Here is a 26,075-nt window from a genome sequence, read left to right as displayed (position 1 = left end):
CTTCACACAAGGCCTACAGCATACCCTGCACTGGCCGAGTAGATACTGCAGAACCAAACAAAAAAAAAAAACGTGGAAAGAGCATACTTAGTGATGGGGCACTACAAAAAAAAACAAAGTGCATGTAATACATAACACATAATGCATTTCTGAACTTTTCCACGTCTTCTTGTGCTAAGTATGAACCAGCCAAGTCCTAGGTCATCGCAATGCTTCCTGAAGTGTTTACATTTAAGGTTTAGTAACAAGGAAAAAGTGTTCTCGCTGCTCTATGTGGCAGTTCTGAAACGTCATCACACATTATTCATTGAAAGTGTACACTGGAGCTTTGAGTTGAGCGACAACTACATGTGCAACAGCAGAGCATTACCAAACAACCAAACAGCAAAAGCTCTAAAAAATGTCAACACTGAAGCATGGCATGTTAAAACATTTTCCACGCATTAGGAACATTAGGAACATGTTAGGTATGCATAGACATCCAGAACATCAGTGGTGAGCCTCAAGAGGCGGCAGGAAGCTCAAGTGTTCAAGAAGTTGTAATCATTATAGCGGCAGGCAGTCTGAGCACTTTGAAATACTAAAGGTTCGAATACTAAAAATATGTCGACTAACTTGAAATGCAAAAATAACAATTTGTGTTTATTGAGAATGTTTACTATAAATGAGAATGTCTATGACAGTGCCACATGGTTAATGCATGAAATGTTAGCATCTGTAGTTGAAGGCATTATATTTATACAGCATGAACCTTGAAACACAGCAGTATTTTCTCCCAACCAATGTGGTAAACCTAATCTCAGAAGAATTAAAATTATTACATCATTTCAGTTACAGCATTTTTTTAAAACAACTATTAAACTGCATTACCCACCTTCAGAAGCCTGTAGGATAAGACAATGTGGCAAATATTTCTTTTGAAGCAGTCTCAGATTATATATTCCAGACATTAGGAACATGTTAGGTACTAGCATGCATGAGCAGGTTGAGAGACCCCTTTCCAGCAAATGCTAAACCCCACCAAGCTGCCTGCAAGAGCCATCTGATGAAGCACTGCTGGTCCACTGCAGCAGAGTGCTTAGTCAAATGGCACACTGCACCAATCTTGACATTACCAGTGCTTCATCAGGTGATTCTTGTATGCAATACGACGTGGTAAGCATGTGATGGCAGGAGTCTCTTAAAAGTGCTTTTGATTGCACTTACAGTGCAAATAATCCTTTCACAGCAAATAATTCACAGTTGTGATGAAAACTTGTGTAGTATTTCTATTTGAATTATGAATCACTAATACATATTATAGGTTAGACTTTAAACCATTTTAGAAACAAAGAAAATTCGCTAATAATGTCGGTTTCAAGTAGGCTTCCTGAATATTCAAATGACAAAGAGAAAACTTGCAAATGATACAAACAACATCCAGAGCTCCCGGCTGGTTCCCAATGTTTGCCAAGAGTTGCAGAATGCAAACTGTCTGTACATCTACAATAGAAATAAGCAACACAACAATGGTGTACCTCCTTGCAGGTAAAAAGAGACAGCCGAGTTTTGAGGCGATAATTTATTGTCTAATTTAGGAGGGCAAATAAACAAAATTGAAAACATGTAGAGGCACGCAAACTGAAAGCCAAACATCTGACAGCAGAAATTAGCAATGCTTGTGAAGATTTGAATCAGGTATCACCTAATTCTCTGCTACTAGTTGAACAGATTCGAAAAGGCTGCACCATTACAATGGAGAAGAACAATAGGTAATTTAAATTTAGCTAATGCGAAAATTGTTACATATGAAGAAATGCACAGGCTAGTTATGGTTTTATTATTCTTTCTGATGCTCAGCCATGTTTTTAGTATATCTACAAGGCAATGCAAAATGGCAAAAATGTAGGCATTTAGCGAAAAACTGCCAATTAGATAGCACATGCAGCAAACAGAAGGAAACAGCTTAATACTTACGCTTCTTTCTCCTTTCACGCATTCCCTCAGAACATACTTCGAGCACCCGGGCAATGTCCTTTTTTCTTGCACGAATGGTGTCCTTCAAAGCCAAGACAAGTGTCTTGTTAAGGCCAATTTCAACTGCCTCTTTGCCGTCCTTCTTGATCAGCATGTTGACGTCATGTAAGAACTGCAAGTTTGTGTGAATGGTAGCCATAAAGAATTCATTTTACTCAATGTTTCAAGTAACTGAATATTAAAAATCATTTTAAGGCAATTGATGCCTTTGTACATATCTGAAAAAAAAAACTGGCATTAGCAAATAGCAAATACAAATATTTACTAAGGTTAGAAAACTGCAAAAACCATCAGTATTTTGCCACTCATCGCCAAACTGCTAGCACTATTAAGGAAAGTCTAATATAAAAAATAACAAAGCAAGAATTATGATCCTCCTTCCCTCAACTTGGCACACGGCTGAATGGCAATAAAATATGTAATATATCTCTAAACTAAGGGTCCCCGCTCAGCTTTAAACAGTAGGCTTCAATTCTTAGAGACAATCTACAGACATTCATCGTTAGCATACGAAAGTCAAATTGTTTTCTGGGCCCTTTAAATCAGTAAACTGCTTCCAACACATACATTACAAATTTTTTAATAACAGTAAGTCACAAATTTGCCTGCAATATGCGCACTGTGATGAGCAAAGAAGGTAAACATATGCGACTAAGGCTATGATAACCGCTTCATATGTACATTTAAGCAAAAGACGAAAAAAAAGTAAACATCTGGTCCGAATCAAACTCTGTAATAGCAACGTCCGGTACAATATTTGGCCACAGAATTCAAGCTGTCGACCTCTACTTGAATGCTGAGGCATCAGCATCGAATATCCAATTATTCTAGTGTAAAGACACTACATAAATCAAGTAATGCGGTCAAACAGTTATGTTGAAATGTGACCACAAAAATAATGACAACTGGATGGTTTGAACCACATCAGCTGACTTAGCACGTGTACAAGTGCTTTAATTGAAGTCTTGCTGAAAATAAAATACGTACCTAAATGATTCTTCGAGAGCGAAAGTAAACGCCATAACAAAAGCAGCATAAAAGAAAATGCAAATTCACACTCCATGCAACCGCAAAATATGGTCCCCGTAAAATGAAAAATGCTCCCATTGTGATTAAAAAAGGCAAATCCAGACGCGGGGAAGTTAACATAGGCAGATGATAGCAGCATATAGTTTACGCAGTTTGGAATAAACTATTATGCAACCAGGCCGGCCGACCAGCGCACTTCGATGCCGAGAGCACGAGCGCAGAGGCGTGCCGCGCTGAACGGCTGCCAAGAACGAACATAGCCTCCTCGAACAAAAAGTTTAAACAGAAGGGCTGCGGGAGGACGCTCCCCGAGCAGCAGGACGGTGCGCGCCTATGCTCCGAGTAAATAAAAAAAGAGGGGGGGGGGGGGGATCGCAGCGCTCCGAGTGAAAGAAGATGACGAAGCAAGAAAGAGGTTTCAGGAGAGCGAGCGCGAAGTGTAAGAGATAAGGGAGGAGGTGGGAGGGGGGAGTCGAGAGTGCTAGGAGAATTAATGTACTACGCCAATATGACCTTGCCGCACGAACGGAAACGGTAGAACAAAACTGAGTCGTTGCGAACTGAGCGCAAGTATCCAACTGTCAAGAAACGAAAATCGTTTCGTGAACCTCCTGCGCGTACAAAATGCAAGGAAACGTAGCACATACGTTATTTCTGTTCAAGAAAGTTGAGACTGATGTTCTTGCGCGAAATCTGCGTAACTCGCCACAACATCTACCACATGTGAGATGTCATTTTGGCAGCCAGGTGAAAACAAGCGCGTGTCTCACGTTTGCATTTCAGCACATTCTGGAGCGTTCCGGCACGAAAAGACACAGAATGCAGCAATCCGGTAGGACACTGTTCCCACAAAGCGCAATATGGGTGAGAATAGGCTTACCTTTACAGACGATTGCGTCAGCCGCAAAGTACGCTGTCCGCCTTCGTATCACCGGCACCGAACCAACCAGTGCGATTTCAGCGCGAGTGCAATGTAGTCGGCGCATATACCTCTTAGTCAAGCAGAAAAAAAAATCGTCCATGCCTTCTTCTTTCGAACATCTCAAACATAAAGCGGTGCAGCAGTCCTTCGGCCTGAGCAAAGCAAAAAGAAGCCCGGACACTTGCCGACACGATAAATGCCCGTTTGCGTTAAACACCACATGTAGAAGGCACTTCACAAGCGTACACACTTCTGTAACACATATGCATGGGAAATGCAACACATTTCACGAGGGTACACAATCGAAGAAGCACATTCAGCATTCGCCGAAACATGGTCGAAACGCACCCCACAATGCTAACGGCCATATTGTGAAATTTGAAAAGAGCGTTCGTAGCTACCGGCGGCCTCCTGGCGGTGAAATTTTGTTTCAGTTTCTGTTTCATTTTTAGCAAGTACTCGTGTGTAATTTTAATTTTAGCGTTACTTTTGGTGCTTTATTTAGGTGTTGGGCTATATTAGCAGCGCCGCTCGTGTCTAAAAGGCTACGAAGTTACGCAGCCATATACCCCCAGCATGTTAGGTGATATTGCTTGCCCGTAACACCCTAAGGCATATTCTTCAACCAAAGCACCCCTTTGCCATGAAAGAGGTGATTTCCAATGGCACGAACACCCTAGACTCAGGGTGTAAGGGTGTTTTGAATCAGACAAATACCCAAAAATGTGTTTTTGTTTTTAAAGTGTAGACTAATCCCTGGATGTCTCTATAGGGCCATGATAAGCGTAGGGAGCCTACGCTTATCATGGGAGCATTATCTAGAGAGCCTGCGCCTACGTAGGCTTCCTAGATAAGCGATTCTAACATATCAGAATGGGCGATTTAAAACATTGATGAATGGTGAATGATGAATGACATGAACAATAATTTCAGAGATAATTAATGAGTGCGCGGTAGTTGTAGGCGGCAGGATAGTTAGAGAGGATACCGGTAAGCTGTCTAAGGAGACGAAAGATTTGATTAAGAAACGCCAGAGTATGAAAGCTTCAAATCTAACAGACCAGTTCAAATTGGCCGAGATATCAAAGCTAATCAAAAGCACAAGGTGGCCGACATAAGGAAGTATAGCATGGAGAAAAGTGAGCGTGCTGTAAAGAACGGGGGAAGCCTTAAAGCGGTAAAGTCGAAATTGGGCATAGGCAAAAACCAGATGTATGCGATAAGGGACAAGGCAGGCAATGTCATCACGAATATGGACAAGACAGTCAAAGCAGCCGAGGAGTTCTATACAGTCTCTACAGTAGCCAAAGTAGTGAGGACCGTAATGAGATTGGCGGTAGGGAAAAACAGTCAGACGTTCCACCAGTGACGAAGGACGAGGTCAAGAAAGCGATTAGAAACTATGAAAAGGGTGAAAACAGCTGGAGAGGATAACTACAGATTTGCTGAAGGACGGGGGGGATATTATGCTAGAAAAACAGACCACCCTGTATACGCAGTGCCCGGTGTCCTCTACGGTACCGGAACCATGGAACAATGCAAACATTATCCCCATTCAAAAAGGGACTCTAAGGACCTTAAAAATTACTGACCAATCGGCTTACTGTCTGTTGCGTATAAGGTATTTACTAAAGTAATCCCTAATAGAATCAGGACAACCTTAGACATTAATCAAGCAAAGAATAAAGCAGGTTTTTGGGAATGGTACTCTACTCTCGATCATATCCATACTATCAATCAGGTGATAGAAAAATGCTCGGAATATAACCAGCCCTTTTACATAGCATTCATTGATTACGAAAAAGAATTTGACTCAGTTGAAACCTCGGTGGTAACGCAGGCAGTGCGAAATCATAGGGTAGACGAGCCGTACGTGAAAGTGCTGGAAGATATATATAGTGGCTGCACAGCAGTGATCCCCTTCATGGATCACTGCCTTGTCGTGGCGGAGGGGCTTGCGAAACTCGATGAAGTCGTGAGCTCTGCTGTGTAGGGCCACCCAAGATAGACAGTTCACGGCAGAGGGTTCTGACAAAATGTGATTCACTGGAGAAGGTAATGGCAACCCACTTCAGTATTTCCTGCCAAGAAAACCCTATGGCCAGTCACAATACCATTAAAGATATGGCGCCGGAAGATGAGCCCCCCAGGTTGGAAGGCGTCCCACATGTTACTGGATATGAACAAAGGGCGATTCCTAGTAGCTCCAGGACAAATGAAGCGACTGGGCTAAAGCCAAAAGGACGCTCAGTTGTGGATGTGTCGGGAAGCGACCGGAAGGTCAGATGTTGCAAGGAGATATATCAAATAGCAACATGGAATGTAAGATCTATGACGCAAGGTAAACTGGATGTCGTCAAGCGAGAAATGGACAGATTGAACATTGATATCTTGGGTATCAGCGAGTTCAAGTGGACCGGAATAGGATAATTTACTCCGGCGACCATTATGTCTTTTATTGTGGGCATGAATCCAAGAGAAGGAATGGGGTCGCTCTCATAGTAAACAGAAGAATGCGCAAAGCAGTGCTAGGGTACAACCCCAAAAACGACCGAATGATTTCACTTCGGATCCAAGGTCAGCCTTTCAACATAACAGTTATCCAAGTCTATGCACCGACCACTACTGCTGAAGAAGCTGACGTTGAGAGATTTTATGCGGACCTACAATGCCTTTTAGACCGCACCCCATCATCAGACGTCGTTTTTCTCATAGGAGACTGGAATACTAAGGTCGGGAGTGAAGAAATATCCGGAATTATAGGCAAGTTCGGTCTTGGCGAGCCAAATGAAGCTGGGCAGAGGCTAGTAGAGTTTTGTCAAGAAAACAACACGACCATAGCGAATACTCATTTTCAACAGCACAAGAGGCGCCTGTACACATGGACTTCACCGGACGGTCTGTACAGGAATCAGATCGATTATATTCTTTGCCGGCAGAGATGGAGAAGCGCTATACAAGCAGTAAAAACAAGGCCTGGAGCCGATTGTGGCCCCGATCATCAGCTTCTTGTTGCCAAAATTAAGCTTCGATTGAGGAAAACGCAGAAAACTAGAAGGCCTTTCAGGTATGATCTGGATCAAATTCCATTTAATATGCTGTAGAAGTGAGGAATCGATTTCAAGAATTAGATCTAGAAGACAGGGAACCCGAAGAGATGTGGACCAATGTTCGTGATATAATACAAGAAGTTGGTACTAAGGTAGCTCCAAAGCAAAAGAAATGCAAGAAAGCAAACTGGTTATCTGAAGAGGCTTTGCAAATAGCTGAGGAAAGGAGGATGGCAAAAGTTATGGGGGAAAGAGAAAGATACAAGGTTCTCAATGCGGATTTTCAGAAAATAGCAAGGAGACATAAGAATGCCTTCCTGAACATACAGTGCCAAGCAGTTGAGGACAACAGCCAATTAAGGAACACAAGAGCTCTGTATAAGACAATCAAAGATATCAAAGGAAGCTGCTGTGCTAAGCTGGGCGTGATAAAGGACAAACGAGGCAAGGACCTCACTGAAGCCTCAGAGATAAAGAAGAGGTGGCAGGAATACACAGAATAACTGTACAAGAAGGACGCGAATGTGCAAACCCAACATAAGATGGTTGTGATTACTGATCTCGAGCCGGGAATCCTGAAGAGTGAAGTTGAATGGGCCTTAGCCAGCCTTGCTAAGAACAAAGCTAGCGGAATTGATGGCATTCCAGCTGAGTTGCTGCTATCTAGACCACACATGGAACTAATATCTCCCGTCGCTTTCTTCATCTTTTTTGGTAAATCTTGTTTGCTTTCGTGACCATGAGGCTTTTGTGCTTTTGTTTTTACATGTTATCTTAGTCAATAAGCACCCCCACCAGCTGTATCATGCCCTACACTTTTCCTGTACTTGTTGCTATCACTTTTCTTTCTTGTGTTTTAGTTTCGCGACATGGATATTTATTCCGTGTTTTTCAATAAAAAGTTTAGTTGTGAAAAAGCGCTCATGTTGTGTCCTTCTACTCTTGGTCCTCGTTTTTCGCGCTACCTTCAAAATGAACCAGATTCAACTCGCCCAACTTTCAACCTTACTGCTTCAAAACCTCAACCAAGACACTGTTAACATTCTGCATACATTATGTCAGAAGATTTGGACAACCCTGCAGGGGCCACAGGATTGGAGGAGGTCAGTTTACATCCCCATCCCAAAGAAAGGCAGTGCCAAAGATTGTTGCAACTACCGCACGATCGCGGTTATTTCGCATGCTAGCAAGGTGATGTTGAAAATTCTCCAAGGTAGGCTGCAGCAGTATGTGGATCGGGAGCTTCCGGACGTGCAAGCTGGGTTTCGTAAGGGCAGAGGAACTAGAAACCAAATTGCCAACCTTCGCTAGATTATGGAAAAAGCAAGAGAGTTCCAGAAACCCATCTACTCCTGCTTTATTGATTATGCAAAAGCGTTTGACTGAGTAGATCACAGCAGATTGTGGCAAGCTCTCCAAGAGATGGGAGTTCTAATTCACCTCATCTGGCTCCTCAGGAACCTGTATGAAGGGCAAGAGGCCACAGTCAGAACTGGGCATGGTCTTACTGATTGGTTTCCGATCGAGAAAGGAGTGAGGCAAGACTGCATACTGTCGTCCTGCCTATTTAACCTATATTGTGAGTGCATCATGAGGAAGGCCGGTCTGGACGAGTCTTCAGCTGGAGTGAAGATTGCTGGAAAACGTATCAACAACCTTAGATATGCGGATGATACCACTTTAATGGCAGAAAGTGAAGTGGAACTCAAGAGACTTCTGATGCGCGTACAAGAAGAGAGTGAGAAGTTCGGGCTTAAACTGAACATTAAAAAGACAAAGATCATGGCGTCTTGCCCTATCATGTCCTGGAGCATCAATGGACAAGAAGTGGAAGCTGTGACAGATTTTCTCTTCTTGGGCTCCAAGATTACCTCGGAAGGAGACTGCAGCCATGAAATTAGGAGACACCTGCTTCTGGGAAAGAGAGCAATGGTTAGCATTGACCGCCTAGTAAAGAGCAGATACATTAGTCTGCCAACCAAGATCCGTATAACTCGTGCTATGGTCTTTCCAGTTGTGATGTATGGATGCGAGAGTTGGACTGTGAAAAAGGCTGACCGCCGAAGAATTTACGCATTTGAATTGTGGTGCTGGCGAAGACTCTTGAGAGTTCCTTGGACTGCCAGAAGATCAAATCAGTCGATATTGTCGACCATAAACCCTGACTGCTCATTGGAGGGTCAAATTCTAAAGGTAAAGCTCAGCTACTTTGGTCATGTGATGAGAAGAGAGGAGTCGCTGGAGAAAGATTTGATGTTGGGAAAGGTTGAGGTTCGCCGGAGAAGGGGTAGGCAGCGAACGCGATGGTTAGATGGCATCCTCGAGGCACTGCAGATGAAGTTATGTGATGTTAGCAAGATGGTGAGAGACCGGAAAGCGTGGCGTGACATGGTCCATAGGGTCACGAAGAGTCGGACACGACTGAACGACTGAACTGGACTGCACAGCAAACATAGTTCTGCATAAAGAAAGTAACAAAATTCCCATAAAAAGGTGTTAGGCAAGGAGACAATATCTCCCCAGTACTATTCGCAGATTGCTTAGAGGAAGTATTCAGAGACTTGGAATGGGAGCAGTTAGGGATAAGAGTAGACGGAGAATACTTCAGTAATCTGCGATTTGCAATGACATCGCCTTGCTAAGCAACTCGGGGGATGAACTGCAAATAATGATTGATGACCTAGACAGGAAACGTAGAAATGTAGGCTTGAAAATCAATATGCAAAAGACTAAGGTTATGCTCAGCAGCCTCGGGACGGAAGAGCAGTTTACATTAGGTAGCGAAGTACTGGAAGTAGTAGGCGAATATGTCTGCTTAGGACAGGTAGTAACCGCAGATCCGGACCATGAAAAGGAAATAAGAATAAGATTGGGATGGAGCGCATTTGACAAGCACTCGCAGATCATGTCTAGCAGCTTACCGGTATCGCTCAAATGGTAGGGTTAACACTGAGAGATAGGAAGTGTGCAGAATGGGTGAGAGAAATAACTCAAGTTACCGACATTCTAGTGGACATTAAGAAGGAATGGGCATGTGCATGACATCTAGTGCGCAGAGGGGATAACCGATGGTCGATTAGGGTAAGAAACTGGATTCCAAGGGCAGGAAAGCGTAGCAGAGGGCGGCAGAAAGTTTTTAGGGCGGATGAGGTTAAGGAGTTTGCAGGGGTCAAGTGGATGCAGCTAGCACAGAACCGGGTTAATTGGAGAAATATGGGAGAGGCCTTCGTCCTGCCGTGGGTATCGTTAGGCTGATGGTGATGATGATCTATTTGAATAGACGTGATAACGAAAGAGTAGAAGCTTTTAAATAAAAAACACATTTTCAGCATTGCTTGCGCTACGTCTTTGGTTGCAGTCATGTAGCTTACTAAAAATATACTATATTTCACCGTCTCTTTTATTTATTTCTTATTCTGCAGCTTGTATATAGAAAGGAGCTAGCCGTCAGATGGCCTGAGTTCTTCAAGAGAAGTTACCAGACGTGGAGACTTCGGCTAACCAGCGAAATATTTTCCCCGCCCCCCGCCCCCCCCCCCCGCCTCCGAACCAAAATCCCGAGAATCTCTTTAGGTTCTCATGCCGACCTCATGCTTAGAAAATCGTAGGCTGGGGCAGTGTTTGTTTATTCGATCATGAGTAGTTACAGAAATACATCATCATCAGCAGCAGAATAGTACCTACTGCAGGGCAGATGTCTCTCCTATATTACTCCAATTAAACCGGTCCTATGCGAGCTGTATCCTCTTGACCCCTTGTGAATTTCTTAACCTCACCCGCCTACATAACTTTTGCCGCCACTTGCTGCACTTTCCTTCCATTGGTACCTACTTTGTTACCCTTAGCGGCAATCGGTTATCTTCTCTTCGCACTGCATGTCCTGCTCACGTTCATTTCTCATTCTTTATTTCCACTACAATGTCATTTATTAGGGTTATACCTCTGACTAACTCTATACACTATCTTTTAACGTTATACCTACCATTTTCGGTTCAGTAGCTTTCTGCGTGGTCCTCAACTTAAACAAGCTCCTTTTGATACCCCCCACTTTCCAGCCCCGTAGGTGAATACAGGTAAGATGGAAGTGTCATATACTTTTCTATTTATGGATACCAGCGAGCTGCTAGTCATAATCTGCGAGTTCTTGCCAAACACGCTCCATGTTAATCTTATTCTCCTAGTTATTTTTCTTTCATAGTCCTGATATGCGGTTGCAACATATCCCATCTAGAGATGTTCGCCTACCACTTTCAATACTGTGCTACTTACCGCAGAGTGCTGCTCCTTCCCGAGTCTTCTGCATATTAACTTTACGTCTTTTTTCGGCTTCTCCGATATACTCCTTCAGTCATTGTTTGCAATTCATCTCCTGAGGTATTTAGCAAGGCAAGGGCATTAGCAAATCGCAGATTTCAAAGGTATTCCCTATCAACCCTTATCCTTAACTGCTCCCAATTCAAGTCCCTGAATTCTTCCTCTAAGCAAGTTGTAAGCAGTACTGGGGAGATAATCTCTTCTTGTATAACACAATTCCTTATGGCAATTTTATTACTTTCTTTATGGAAAACTATGGTTGCTCTAGATCCGCTATGAACATCTTCAAGTGCTTTCACATACTGCTAATCTACACCCTAATTTCGCAATGCCTGCATGACTGCATGCTGAGGTTTCAACTGAGTCAAATGCTTTTTCGTAATCAATAAATGCTATGTATAGGGACTTGTTATATTCTGTTTAAAGTATTTATTTGATTGATAGTAGAGAACGTTTTCAGAAAACCTACTTGATCATTTCGATGAATGTAGTCTAAGGTCTCCCTGATTTTAATAACGATTACCTCAGTAAATACCTTGCACGTAACGTATAACAACATGACTGGTGGTCTACAATTTGTCAAGTCCTTTGCGTCCCCTTATGAATTAAGATAATGTTAGCGTTCCTTCGTGGTTTCCATACCGTACCGTGCCAATGCCACCAAGCATGGCGTATACATTGTGGCCAGTTTTTCTAGCACGATATCCCTCGTCCCTCAAAAAGTCTCTATTAATCTGATCCTCCCTAGCTGCTTCCTCCTTTTCACAGCTGTTAAACCATTCTTAATCTAGTCCTTTGTTTTTTGCAGAAAGTCCCTTCACTACTGTGCTCTTCACTACTGCCAATTTGATATTGTCCTGTCTACTTTCACTATGGTATAGGCCAGCGTAGAACTCCGCGGCTACTTTGACTTTCTTGTTCATATTCGTGATGACATTGCCTGCTTTGTCCTTTAAAGCTATCTCCGTTCTTTACAGCATGCTCAATTTTCTCCATGATATACTTCCTGATGTCGAATACTTTGCTACTATTGATTAGAATTGCCAGCTCAGCCTGCTGTATCAAGTTGGTTGAATTGGAGGGTTTATACTTCAACTTTTCCTTATCAAATCTGCCGTCTGCCTAAACAATTTACCGGTATCATCTATAGCTATTCTACCGCGTACTTATAACGCACACTCTCTGAAGGTACCGCACATATCTTTGAAGGTATCATTCTGTGTTCTACACAAAAAGCGTCTTATTTTGAAACTGAATATCTAATCCCTACGAGATCCTTAATTCTTGTACCCTCCAACTAACTTCTAATTTCTTGATTGACTTCTTTCTCACTAATCTGTCTTATTCCCTCTTCAAAACTAGACTAATTCGAGAACTTACCATCCTGTGGTCACTGCATCGCACTTTTTCGTTCACCTCTACATCCTTCGAATTGCCAGAATTAGACATCAATATATATGAAGTCCATTTTGCTTTTAGCCTCTCCGTTAGGGCTATTTCATGTCCACTTCCATTTTTCCGTTCGATGAGGAAGACATTCATGTTTCTTAAGTTATTGCGCTCTGCAAGTCAACTAATAAATCCCCCTTCTATTCCTACAACCAATGCCATAGTCACCCACATTGCTTGCTCTTCAGCCTGCTTTTTACCTAGCTTGTCATCGAAGTCGCCGATTAGTATACAGTAAACTGCGTTTACACTTTTACAATTATCGATTCTGCATCATCTTAGAAACGTTCGACTAAGAGGTCATTACGACTACATGTAGGCGCGTACACCAGTACAACCTTCCGTTTCAATGCGATGCCTGGCATCCTCTCAATAATATCATATAATTCACCTATGTTGCCAGCATATGCTCACTGAGAAGGAACCCTACTCCTAGTTCTCGTCTCTCCAGTAAACCTCGATAACACAACACATGCCCAACATTCAGTACAGTATATGCCTTATTTAACCTCCAGATCTCATTAAGCACTATGATATCCCTTCTCGGGTGTCGTAGTTCTTTGAAAGGCGCCGAGAAACTAGCCTCACTAGCCAAGAATCTAGCATTAAATGTTGCCAAGGTTAGTGTTCAATGGCGGCCTGTACAAAACCAGATATTCCTAGCCCCATCCGCTGCGTTACACGTCAGACAACCGACGCGGTCAGTTGCTCCTCAGCTGCTGGGTGCCGAGGACCGGAGGTTTGTCGCAGTATTCATATGAAGTTGCAGCCGATTATATTACAACACTAGGGTGGCCAAATACTGTTCTGGTTTAGGAGTGCGCTTTCGGTGTTCACCGGCATAAGGCCGCATTACAAACGTTTTTGTGCAATTCCATAGGCACTTAGATTTTTTTTTTACATTTTGTGAAGAATTACAAGGCACCGGGGTTCGAACCACAGTCGTCTTACGCGAGGCTGATAATATACCTCTACGCCGCCACATTTCCTCAGAGGAAACTATTGTGCAGTAAGCCACAGCGTGTAAGTCCGTGAAAAAAATTATTGATTTTTACTGAACTGATTCATTGATGGGTTCGTTCTTGTCTACTCAACGTAGTGTGTCGTGGCACACACGGAAATGAGATCAAGAATATTTTCTCTAAAGTAGCTTCTCTACATGCTTCTTTATGCCTCGTCTCCCCAAATCCTCCCAGCAAATTCGTTATCAAAGAGCGGCCCTCTGCAACTATCCGAATTTCACAAGAACTGAGACCTCACAGCAGACGGTTAGTTAAATAAATGATGTTAATTATTATTTCAAGTGCTGTTCACTCTCTAGCAAGGGCATAGTCGTGAAATTTAGAAATCGTGAACTTCAGTAACTCGCGTGGATACTACTATTATTAGAAATGCGTGCCAAGTGCTCGCATTGTGATGGCGTGATTATTTTTGTGTGCTGTTTAATATTTACGACAGCTTTCCTACTTTGCCTTCTTGTAGGGCGCTTTATTTTTGCTGTGAACAACGACGACGACAATTCCGAAGTAGCAAAACTTGTTAGTCCCGAGCTGGACATCGATGCAAGCAACGGCGCCTGCCTCAGCTTATGGCTGTTCACGAGCCACGCAAGGCGGAACAAGTGAGTGAAAAGAAAAACGAAAATTGGTGAACAAAACGGAGACAACGACAAACCTCGTACTTGGCGCATGGTAGCCTAAATTGCTTATGCGCCCAAACACTCAAACAAACACGCACACAACATAGTGAAGAACAAATGCAGGTACAGATAGTTAATTACTGTAAAAGTAACGCGTGTGCGCACTGTCTTTGCAAAATGTGAAATGAGTGTCTAGAATTGTAACGTACTGAAATACTGCGCACTCACTGAAAAAGTACAGTTCATGCAGATGTAGGTGGTAGGAAGCGGTTCGGTTTACTTAGACAGTGGAATTACCGATGTCCGAAGTTTTGAGGGGCCTGTAGAAGGTATGGTAAGCCTAAAATAAAGTCCGGTCATTGTTATACCTGGCTAACTTATGCAAGATTTTTTTAGAGCGACCATAACTGCCAGCTTAGAAGCTGTGAAGGAGAATCTTCCGAGGGCAGAGAGTGCTGCGCGTAGATTATTGCAGATTGTGCAGTGCTTTTAAGAGTACCGCAAGATGCTACTTTAGTGGTGCTAGCCCGAGCGGGGAGAAGGAGGAAAGCGGCGCCTGGCACAAGCGCTTTCTCAGGGGAAGCCTCATTACGAAAAGAGAAAAATATTTGATTCGGTAGGTTTTATTTCAAGAATGCTGGTCTCCTTGCCAGCCAGCTATGAATGGGGAGATGAGATGTGAACCGCCTAATGGTTCATTCAAAAAGTGGAAGCTGCCCATAAAATTAAAAATGAACTGTTGCTCATCGCAGAACATTTCTCGTAGGTCCAGAATTGATGACTGATTTTACCGAAGCACTGCATTTATAGTATAAATGTTTTTCCAACTCGCGGACGAAGAGGTCGAAACCTTAGCTATAGCCCCACTGGTACCTGAGTTTCTTTCGTAATAATTTAAATTAAGGCCACTGCAGCTTCATTTTGAAATAAGCGTATGTTCCAGTTTGAAACGACATCCTGTGTGTCGAAAAAAACTCACTTTTCGTTTGATGATCATGCCTGCTAATAATAAGGAAATGTGAGCTAGAATTGACTTTCATCGCTCTCTTAGAGGTACTATTAGCTTCCCAAACTTTCCTCAGTAGATGCTAACCTTGTTCGCATCCCTATCCAATCCTCAGGGAGCGGATAGAAAAAAAACATAAAACACCAAAAGTTATAAATTTTAAGAACATCGTCGTGCTTCAGCTATTTACGCGTGTGCGTCGCGTGCACTGGTTTGGTCCCGTCGGCCCCGAACACTGTGTTTGCAGAACCAGTTGTGTGCCAGTGTAGCCCGTATTCTCACAAAGTTGAAGTCCAAATAGGGCATGAGAACCGAACTATATGAGACAAGCTTTTACACAGCTAGCTTTCCAGCCTAGCATCTAATCTAGCGAAACTTTCTAGAGCTTAAGCATTCCACCATCTCATGAACAATTCAGTGGAGAATATTTCAATCGATGAAGAACGCGTGTCTCTTACCTTCCAAGGCTTTTCATTTGATAGATACTACTGCCACAGAAAAATGTCTCCAGTAAGCAATTAACATTCATCCCAAAGAGAGCGCGATTACTTATACAAGGGTGCCATATGAAATCAAATAAATCGTGATCTTCATATTCGACAGCGAAGAACATCGATCGAGTGCGCCATTGTGTGCATCGATTCGTAGCTCTTATAGAGCGTTTGTATTTCGAGCATAGTAAAGCTTAGACTTTCGATGCAGGCGAAAAGAAAAGTAAGGTACCCGTGTGCTTTGCGACGTCATTGCACAGTAAAATCCCAGGTGGTCGAAACTTCCGGAGCCCTCCACTACGCTGTTTCTTATAGCCTGAATTGATTTGGGTCATTAAAGCCCATACACCAAACTAACCAACCACAAATTAGGGTGCAATTATGATCCGACATTAAGGGTATGACGCGATAGCGTTTCACACACACTCGGTGGGTGTCTTAACTTTTATTTTTTTCTGCCTTTATTTTACTTTTTATTTTATATTTATTGTTTTTTTTATATGCACCGATACTTAGCATCGCAAACACTGGCTTTCAATTCGGAACAGTTTGTGACATTTGATTGCATTTTTCGTTGTTTCTGTTACTTGAATAATTATCTGCCACATATTTTCACATTTGCATTACATCCTTAAATTCTTAATTAGCAAAACGAAGCATTGGCGTTTCATTCTGGCTGTTTGGACACCTTTGAACCCCCTTTTATATTTTTTCGATCTCTTTTATTCCTTTAATTAATCACTTATTTACACTGGTTGCATAAAACTGTATCGTTTGGTACACAGCAATCAATCACCAATCGCTTTAGGACCACAAATTGCAAAGATATATATATTTTGTTATTGAGCCTTCGATTATTTCTGACATATAGCGCGGCTGCTACTACTACTACTGCTACTACGCCTTGGCGATATTGTGCTGCTAGCTGAGAGTCAGGAAAAATTACAAACTCTAGTTAAACACTGCGGAGGCGAAGGGGATGCTCCAGGCTTCAATTTTAACGCAGTTAATTCGGGTCTAATGATTTTGATCGGCTCAACTGATCAAGGACTAAAATACTGACCATTAAATACAGAGAGTAGCAGAATATAAATATCTCGGGGTATGGGTAAGCGAAGGATTGACATACATTGAAAACCATGACCAATACCTTATGGCAAAAGGACGAAGAAATGCCAGGATAATGAAGCATAGGGCATTGCGGGGCTACAACAGGTATGAGGTTTTGAGGGGTATTTGGAAAGGAATTATGGTGCACGGGCTTACTTTTGGAAATGCGGCTTTGTGCCTAAAATCAGAGGTACAGTCGAGATTAGAAATAAATCAAAGAGCCGTCGGACATATTGGCAATATGTGCCCATGGCAATACTACAAATGAGGCGCTACAGGGAGATATGGGCTAGGCATCTTTCGAAGTACGGGAAGCTGAGAGTAAACTATTATATGAGGAACACCTGAGAAAATTGGACAGTAACTGATGGGCAAAGTATGGCTAAAGTATTTAAATACCTATACCTAAAAAGTGTTGACTCACAATGGAGGAAAGGAACTAGCAAACTAAGCAGTAAGTATGCTGGTCCCAAGGACGAAGAAATAAAGAGCGTTAAGCAACAAGTGAAGAACACAGAAGATAAAAATTGGATAAATTGTATGGAAAAGAAACGAAGTGTGAAATTATACCGAAAGTGGAAAGGCAGATCAGGAAGGAAGCTTTCTTTGATAACGCAAGAGGCAGTTCCCTACTTTTTGAAGCTAGATCTGGGTGCCTTAGAACTCGCAGCTACAAAAAGAAATTTAACAATAAAGATCACACATGTGCAGCATGTGGTAACTGCACTAAAACAATTGATCATATTATACTCGAATATAATGGTATCCATCCGGAAGTCGATGCAGGCGCTGTCACTCTTCCTGAAGCTCCGGGGTTTACAGATATCAGTGGCCGGGTGAATGAACCTGCAGTGGAAGCTAGCAAAAACGACTGAAGATTTGTAGCCTAAAAGCAGAAAAGTGACATAATGTTGTAACCTAGAAACAAAAATTCAATAAATAGAATGATGGTACAGTTAACCAATCTAAAACAATATAATTAATATAGAGGGAGGAAAATGATCATGATAGACAATGCTACCACTCCATTTCAAAGGGGACGCTCCTATATTCCATCCATCCAGCAGCGCCGCCGCGGGGTGCTTTGAGAGCCTATATTTTCAAGAATATTTAAAAATTGACTGTCGTTTTGAATATTTCTTTCTTACAGTTTCCTTTTTTTATTGGAAGCACCGAAGCAGAGCTTCACAAATTTGGTTCAAATAGTATATGAAAATCATTGTTGTGTAAAAAAAAATTGCAAATATAACATTAGTACCGTGAACAAACTTCATTTATAAAATGTAGGATTTTACCTTAATTTGTTCTGTGCCAATATTTTGCAGCCAATATTCTTTCACTAGGACAAGAGAGAAAAATAATTCAAACTAATAAAATACAGGCACTTTTTCAAGGATTGGTTAATGTTTTAACAAGTTCATGTATCCCAGTTCAAAAGCGCGGTTCTTTGAAAGTGTTATGGTAATGCCGACAACTTAAAAAAAATACAACGTGGAAGCTTAAATCTACTTAGTTGTGAGAATGAGAGAACAATGCGTTCCTTTGCAAAATGCTGAATGGTGCTACCTAGAATATTGACTACTTCTGAATCATGACTTTTAGTCTAAGTTATGACTATGCGTAGTGTTTGTAGAAACTCTAGAGCTTACTTTTATATCGACAAATTTGTAAAATGTTGTGTCATACTACGGGCGACCAACCAATGTCTAGCCGTCGCCTAACCGGCTGCCAGAATCGCGCTCCTAATTTCCATGGGTGCCTCACCCGCCGCTGGGTTTTGTGCTAATGAGGTACAGGCTTCCCCATTAATAAAAGAGGTGCAGCAGGCGACGTAGCAAAACGAAAAAACATACACTTTGGCTAAGTGGCATTCGTGTCGCAGACAGCTTCGTTTATATCTCCCCGATGTCTTTTTTTGCGACAGTTTCGCCGTGTTCGTAGACGGGAATGTTATCTTCGACATCGACGCTCGAGGCAGCCACCGCTGGGAACACGTGTTGATTGATTTCCACAGGGCTGCAGGAAAGTTTCAGGTGAGTCTTACCACCTCAAAGTTAACCAATTTTGGAGAGCTACGTTTCTGCAACACAACAAAAAGGTGGCACAGTTTGTTGGTATTGAACTGTACCGAAGCCGACAGCTGATTATAGTGATCGTTAATAGCCAGCTCGAAATGGGTTACGATGCTAGCAGTATTAAAGCCGAAGGAGGGTATATATTGGCAAAAGGGTTGCAGATCTTCGCTCAGAAACGTACCATTGAGTATGTGCATATCTGAGCAATATTCACATAATTCCCGGCCTTTCGCGAATATCTTGTCTTTTACCATGGTCTTGTGCCGTGTACCGCAGTCGTGCACCATGGGACCTCTCGCTGTATATTCTTGTAAGTTGTTTTTTGATTCAAAAATAAACTTTCAGCTTCAACTTCAACTTCAATCTGTCATCTCAAGAATGTTACGCCAACTTGTTCTAATTTCTCTCTGCGCGCCATGAGCCACGAGCCTTTGTACATCTCTTGGTATGTTATAACCGAGGCATTAAACTGACTACAACTCCATACCGCAAACGAAAAGAAAACGCAAAGTGTACCTGTCTTGGTAAACAAATAAGCTTTAAGCATTTTGTTATCACTGGACCTTTTTGCAGACTACATGCGCTGCGACCTGAAGCTTGGAAAACAGACGCATATAGCAACTGAAATTTGAAGACTGAAGTGTACACCATCACTACCCGCTATCAATGCATAGTAAAATGTTCCTAAGCACGTGGTCACCACCTAACGCTTTTTAACCGTTTCCGCACTGCACACACCTTTATGTTGAGGGTTTTGTACTACGGGATCCTTTCGTTAAATTGGCTTATCACATCCTGTCTCCAGAAAAGCATGTGATAAACTGATTTGATCGGAGAATAACTTTGTCGGCTTTGTATCGCGGCACCACGTTATTAACCCTGAGATAACAGAATGACAGCACTAGTAGGCAATAAACCCATTTCGTGCAGATCCTATAGAATTAACATAAAGCAAAGCGAAATTGCTTCATTTAAAATACTGTCAAAAAGGAGTGCATTTATTGTTTTTGCGCTAGACATATTGCAAGCCAGCCTTTATGGCACCAATTGAAAAATTTGAAAGTAATTCACCGCGTTTAATTCTGCTGCCATCGCGCAATCTCTTCGCCTCCTCTTCGCCTATTGCACGCATTGCCTCACAACTTCACAAGTCTGTTTCTCTACCGATTTTCAAGGCGCCTATTCGTTCTTTCAGTTTGTGACTCTTCAGAGGGCGTTAAATTGTGTTTCTTCGTTGCTGTCTTTTTGTCTTTGGCTCTCCACTTTTTCTTTAACCTTAGCTCTCCCGATTTTCAAGGCGGCGATTGGTTCCTTCAGTTTCTTTCACTTCTTGGTTTATATTAGCGAAGTGTACGTTCTGCTCTGTTAATTCTGTAGTGGGTGATATCGCCGCGTCCTAAAGCATCACGGTCCTTGGGTGCAACTAACTAATCTGAAAGCGATGGCAGCTTTTTAATCTGCTGCCTGTGAGGCCTAACAAACTATTGCTGACAAATATTCTTTTCATTATTTTCAACGGTATTATCGCCCTTGTAAAATTATATAAAAATTGACACTCTGAACAAGGGTAAAAACACGCTACTGCCAAGTAAATTTCCCGGCCATACGCGCTCGTTAAAACGGTATTTAAATATGCACAACCACACGTTTTTTGTGGTATTTTTTTATATTCTCAGCGAAATATGGTGCGCAGATTTTGAGACCTCTTCGCTCAGGTTGTCAGCACAGTCAACGGCAACCACTTCTCGATGGAGACGAAAAGCCACTCACACGTGCATGCACTGTGCTCTTTTAATGGAAGTTAACAGACCCCATAGGGTGAAAAATTCCGGAGTCGTGGACTGAGACGTACCTTAATACCCTGAGTCTCTTCCGGACGGATCATAAACCCTATAGAACAAAACATTATCTCTGTGATCAGGGTTGCGCCACGTCACATTCACTTCTTGCATTTTCGTCTCTCAAACTGGACCTGATATTATGGCACCTGCATGTAGACGACCATCCCTACAAAAGCCGTCTACTTCCTTCATTTCCAAAATTTTATATCAGGGAATTTTTTGGGAGAGCGGCAGTATACGGCAGTATGCAGTGTACTGTTCCGGTAGAGCAGCGTGTGCAACTGCTTCATTCGGCGCACAGCTACTATAGCTACTCATTGTCGCCTCTATAGCCACCGCAAAATGACGGGTTCTATCAAAGTGAAGATTACCGAATACAAACGCTCGACGACCAAACACTCTCATATTTATGTGCAGCTGTTTCTCATAGCATCGTTAAGTTGTTGTAACATGTCCCTAAATTTTCATATTCTAGATCTCGATACAAGCGTACTTCTCGCGCGGACTAGTTGCGCTGGACGACATACAACTGGACTCAGGAGATTGCCCACCGAGAGGTAAGAATAATTTTGTTAGGAACTTGAGCGCTACGTCAACGGCAAGGCATTTTAAATTGAATGAAAATTTTCTTGGGCCAGACAAAAGAGATTATTAAAAACTCTTTTTTTATGACCTCCTTGGGCAAGACTTAGAATAATATTGTTACGGCGTAATAAGAAGGGGTATTTATTTACAGTGCTGATGTAGCGGGACAAGATGAAGCCTACTAGCGCCCAGAAACCAACGCTTCTTCCTTCTCTTCTGCCACACCATCACAATCCTTCATCGTCGTCAGTAGCGTGACATTTCCCCCTACTCAGACGAGGCCCTCTGGGCGTGTTCGTGACTCGTGCGAGGCTGACACGGCTCCAATCGAGCAACATGACATAGTTCGGTTTGGGCAGACCGGCGACCCGATGCTGTCAAGCAGGCTATTGCATAACTCAAATCACTGACGCGTTTGACAACCACATATGGGCCGTCATAGTTGGTCAAGAGTTTTTGATGTAGGCCACAGCGCCGAATTGGACGCCACAGCCATACAAATCACCTACAGCGTACGTGACCCGCCGGTGACTGGCATCATATCGCACTTTAGAACGTTCTTGTGAAGCACCAGACCGTAATCGGGCAATTCTCCGAACTTCTTCGGTGAGACCGAGGGTCTCAGCCAGGCAGGGGTCTTCACGGCTTGTGAAGGGCAGGATAGTATCCAGGGAATAGCGTGGCGGTCTGGCATAGAGCAGGAACATTGGACTGTACCCAGTCGTCCCATGCGTGGCGGTATTAAACGCATACTTGATGAAGGGTAGTATGGTGTTATGCCCTGCGTCCACATACATGCCTAGCATGTTGATAGGCGTTCTGTTGACGCGCTCAGTCAAGCCATTTGTCTGGGGATGGTATGGCGTCGAGTGTCGTAAAGTTACGGCGCATAAACGCATGAACTCTTCAACAACATCAGCGGTGTATTGTCGGCCCTGATCAGTGATGACAATTTGAGGCAGCCCGTGTCGTAAGATGACTGAGTGTTGCAAGAAAAGCGATCCCTGATGGAAGAGCGGCGGTTTCACAGTAACGTGTGAGATAGTCTACGCAGATTACAATCCAGCCATTTCCATCCACGGACTTCGGAAACGGACCTACGAGGTCAATGACTACTTGATCAAACGGAGCTGTCGGGGTCTTCACAGGGTGCAGCAAGCCAGATGGAGTTGCAGTTGGACGTTTGTGGCGTTGACATTGCTTGCAACTGGCAACGTATTGTTCAAATGTCGAGCTCATTCTGGGCCAGTAAAATCTTTCTTGAGCACGGTGGAGTGTTCGAACCGATCCCAAATGCACTGAAGTTGGATCATCATGCATAACACGCAATACATCCGTGCACAGCATCTCGGGAACTACGAGTAGGTATCGCTGGCCGACAGGCGAATAACTTTTTCCATATGAGGCCATCACACACACAAAAACGGCTTGTAGGTACGCTGCCTTGGGCGGCGGCAAAGAGAGGCTGCAGACTGCTATCATTTTGCTGTTCCGTTTTGAAAACTTTCGTGTCGGCGAACGCTGGCTCGAGGGTCGGTATATAATTTTCGAAATCGTCGCTTTCAGGTCCAGTCGTGGCCATTGGGAACCTAGAAAGACAATCTGCGTCTGCATGACGCCTCCCGCTTTTGTACACCACGGCAAAGTCATATTTCTGTAACCGGAGGGCCCATCGTGCGAGGCGACTATATGGGTCTCGAAGGTTCCGCAGCCAACAGAGTGAATGATGATCAGTTACGATAGAAAACGAACGTCCGTACAAATATGAACGAAAACGCTTCACAGCGAAAACTACAGCCAGGCATTCCTGTTCGGTGACTGTGTAGTTTCGCTCCGGCTTGCTCAGGGTACGACTTGCGTACGCGATAACATGCTCTCGTTCATCGTGCCGTTGGGCAAGGACTGCAACGAGACCGATTCCACTAGCGTCCGAAACGACCGAAATTCGAACCACATGTAAATGTTATTTTCTTTTCGTTTCTTTTTCTTTCTTTTCCTTTTTCAAATGTAGTGGTGTTATTTTATAGCTCTGCATGCTTTTTTCCAGCCTGGCGTCCAGTTTTTTTCTGAAATAAGGGCCACGGACCATAAAGGAATTTCCGGAATGAGAGCTCCGGGCGGTTTCATTTCGGTTCAACCTGTATCAATTAACAAGAGACCGGACGAACGCGTCATTTCTGGAACTGATACCGGGCAGAGTATTCCGCTTTTGAACAGAAGCCGGGCCGATCGACGAAGCTCAACCAGAATGACCATGCCGGACACGCCAGCGCACTAAATAAGCATGATACCAAACATGTTATACAACTATTCTGTATGTAAAGGGCACACTTCGTTTCCCAAATACCTCGAAAATGCAAAGCCGTCGAAATGTGCGCTAGAAAGCATATACGCGCGTCGCGTCGCTTTTGCGCGTACAATAGTCGCTGCAGCTCATACGATCTTGCGGTGTGTCTTCATATCTGCGACTAAGATCTGCCGCCTTCAACGCGAAAGTGGAAGCACGAACGTATCGTTTCGCTAGCGATGACAAAAAACGTTCCGAGAAAAAATAAACAAACATCGCTGACCATCGAAAGATGCGCAGATAGCCGCACACCGGGCGACGCGTTCTCCAATGTTTACATATTGAGACCGTTCAGTCGGAAATGTATTCATTGACATCGATGCTCCGCTGGTAGTACGTGAAGTTAAAACGCCCAGTATTACAAGTATTAGTACACCGGATATCTCTGTATGTAAGAAAACTTACAATCGTTCGTAGACGATGAAAAAGACATCAGACTTCATCTCTGTTCCTGTGTACGGAGCCTTGTATAGCGGCCGTCTAGGTCAAGATGTAATGAAGCGCGTCAAAAAAATGCTAGTTTCTCTTGGGTTAAAGACGTTTTTCTTTAGTTACATACAGGAACATTATCGGTACAAACGTTTTTTGAAAGCAAGGGCTTTTATCTGCCATGGGGTTCACTTTGCTTAATATGTAAACAGCCAGAGACAATAGATCATGTATTTCTGCACTGTTGCGAGGGCGTCTATTTTTGGGATGTGCTGCAACGAACTGTTAAAAAAGAATTACCATTAGACTCATACGGGATTAGATTCCTGCCAACTGAAAATAATGATGGGATTCCACTTGATACGGTTATGTCAATAGGCCTGCACAGTCTATGGCGGTCCAGAATGGCGGGATTTCACTGCGACCGTACGCCCGCCCTGCAAGGCTCTACTTTCGCGAGAGTATACACGCTTTGGTTGAAATGCACAAACTGAAGACCACTGTGCCAGACTGGATTTCAAGAGTCGAACCACTGTGTGAGCTGAAGGAATTTTAACTTGACAAAGGCAACTCGTATGAGCCTGCCGGCTGCTGTATTAACAGTGTCATGCTTGTGGTAACCGCACTGCTGTGAGCATTCTGTTTGTAGCGCGTTTTGTTGTTTTTGTTTTGTGTTGGTGATGACCGGCAATAAAGGAAAAAGAAGCCGTGGTGTAATGGTCAAGGTGCCCGTCTGAAGACCTTGAGGACCGAGGTTCGATTCAACACTTGGTAGTAAGATTTTATTTTCATTTTTTTATTTATTATTTTAAATGTAGTTTTATTTTATATTGTTGCATGCTTTTTTCACCCTGGCGACGCGTGTCTTTCCGGAAACGAGGGCCATCAACCATACAGGCCATTCCGGTATCAGAGCTCCGCGCGGTTTCACTCCGGACTTTCCAGGGCAGTACAGAAATTTCCTGAAATAGCTCCCAATCCTGTATCCCAGATCCTGTACAGTAAACCTGTATACGATTTACTGTACGAATTTTATACAGGATTTTTGAGTAGGGTACGTAGGACGGGTAACCTGCGTGGTCTGACATCATAAAGACTTCAATGTGCGCCCCAATGCAGCGAGCGTAGATTCGTAACTCGTTTCATGCAAGAACTATATTTGCCAAATATAACCAGGTATTGTAGTGTGCTTCTTAGCATCGTATTGGAAAGCGTCTAATACCCTATATGCTTTAAACATTACTAAAACAAAATAATATTTGTGATCCCGTTTGGAGACATTTCTATCTCTAAGGTGCCGTAAGTTCTTCAATATACGGCGCAGAAGCAAGCCTGTTTATCCAATCACTCCTTTCAAAGGATGGTACATGCAGCCATTGTTAAAGAAAAACCTTGTCACACCAGCCTACGCACTGGGCGCAGCACCGCTTGGTGCAATGATGGCTGAACGCTGCTTGGTTGAAGGTCCAAAGCACGAAACCGATAGCCTTCCTAGCTCTTGGCATCTGCTGAGAGGCATGGCCAAGCTTCGAGCATGACAGAACGTCGGTGATTCTCACTGCAGCCTCTATTTTGATGCCTCTTTGCGTGATTGCTGCTCTTATTGGCAGGCGCAATGTCACTCTTGGCAGCACTGGAAACGCCCCATGTCCACTAGACGCCTTATCTCTTTCGATCGTTGTTGGGATAACCTTGTCTCGTGTTCAACGCGACAGGACAGATGCGGAGAATGGCGAAGAGAACCAGAAAATACAGTGCGCTGAATAATTAAA

At 43.2% G+C, this 26,075-nt stretch overlaps 1 protein-coding gene across 1 annotated transcript in view; it reads left to right on the top strand.

Annotated features, from left to right (window-relative positions):
• Positions 1-26,075, top strand: part of LOC146193385 (MAM and LDL-receptor class A domain-containing protein 1-like) — a 131,061-nt gene that overhangs the window by 39,587 nt on the left and 65,399 nt on the right. The window contains exons 10-12 of the mRNA XM_084600535.1: positions 14,263-14,401; positions 18,951-19,059; positions 21,418-21,499. Coding sequence (XP_084456661.1) covers positions 14,263-14,401; positions 18,951-19,059; positions 21,418-21,499 — 330 coding nt within the window. The remainder of the gene's footprint in view (positions 1-14,262; positions 14,402-18,950; positions 19,060-21,417; positions 21,500-26,075) is intronic.

The sequence above is a fragment of the Amblyomma maculatum genome, chromosome 4 (genome assembly GCF_055883805.1).
Source record: "Amblyomma maculatum isolate TAMU_Amacu chromosome 4, ASM5588380v1, whole genome shotgun sequence".
In the NCBI taxonomy this organism is placed as follows: Eukaryota; Metazoa; Arthropoda; class Arachnida; order Ixodida; family Ixodidae; genus Amblyomma; species Amblyomma maculatum.
The sequence above is the reverse complement of the archived record's forward strand: the minus strand, read 5'-3'. Positions and strand labels throughout refer to the sequence as shown.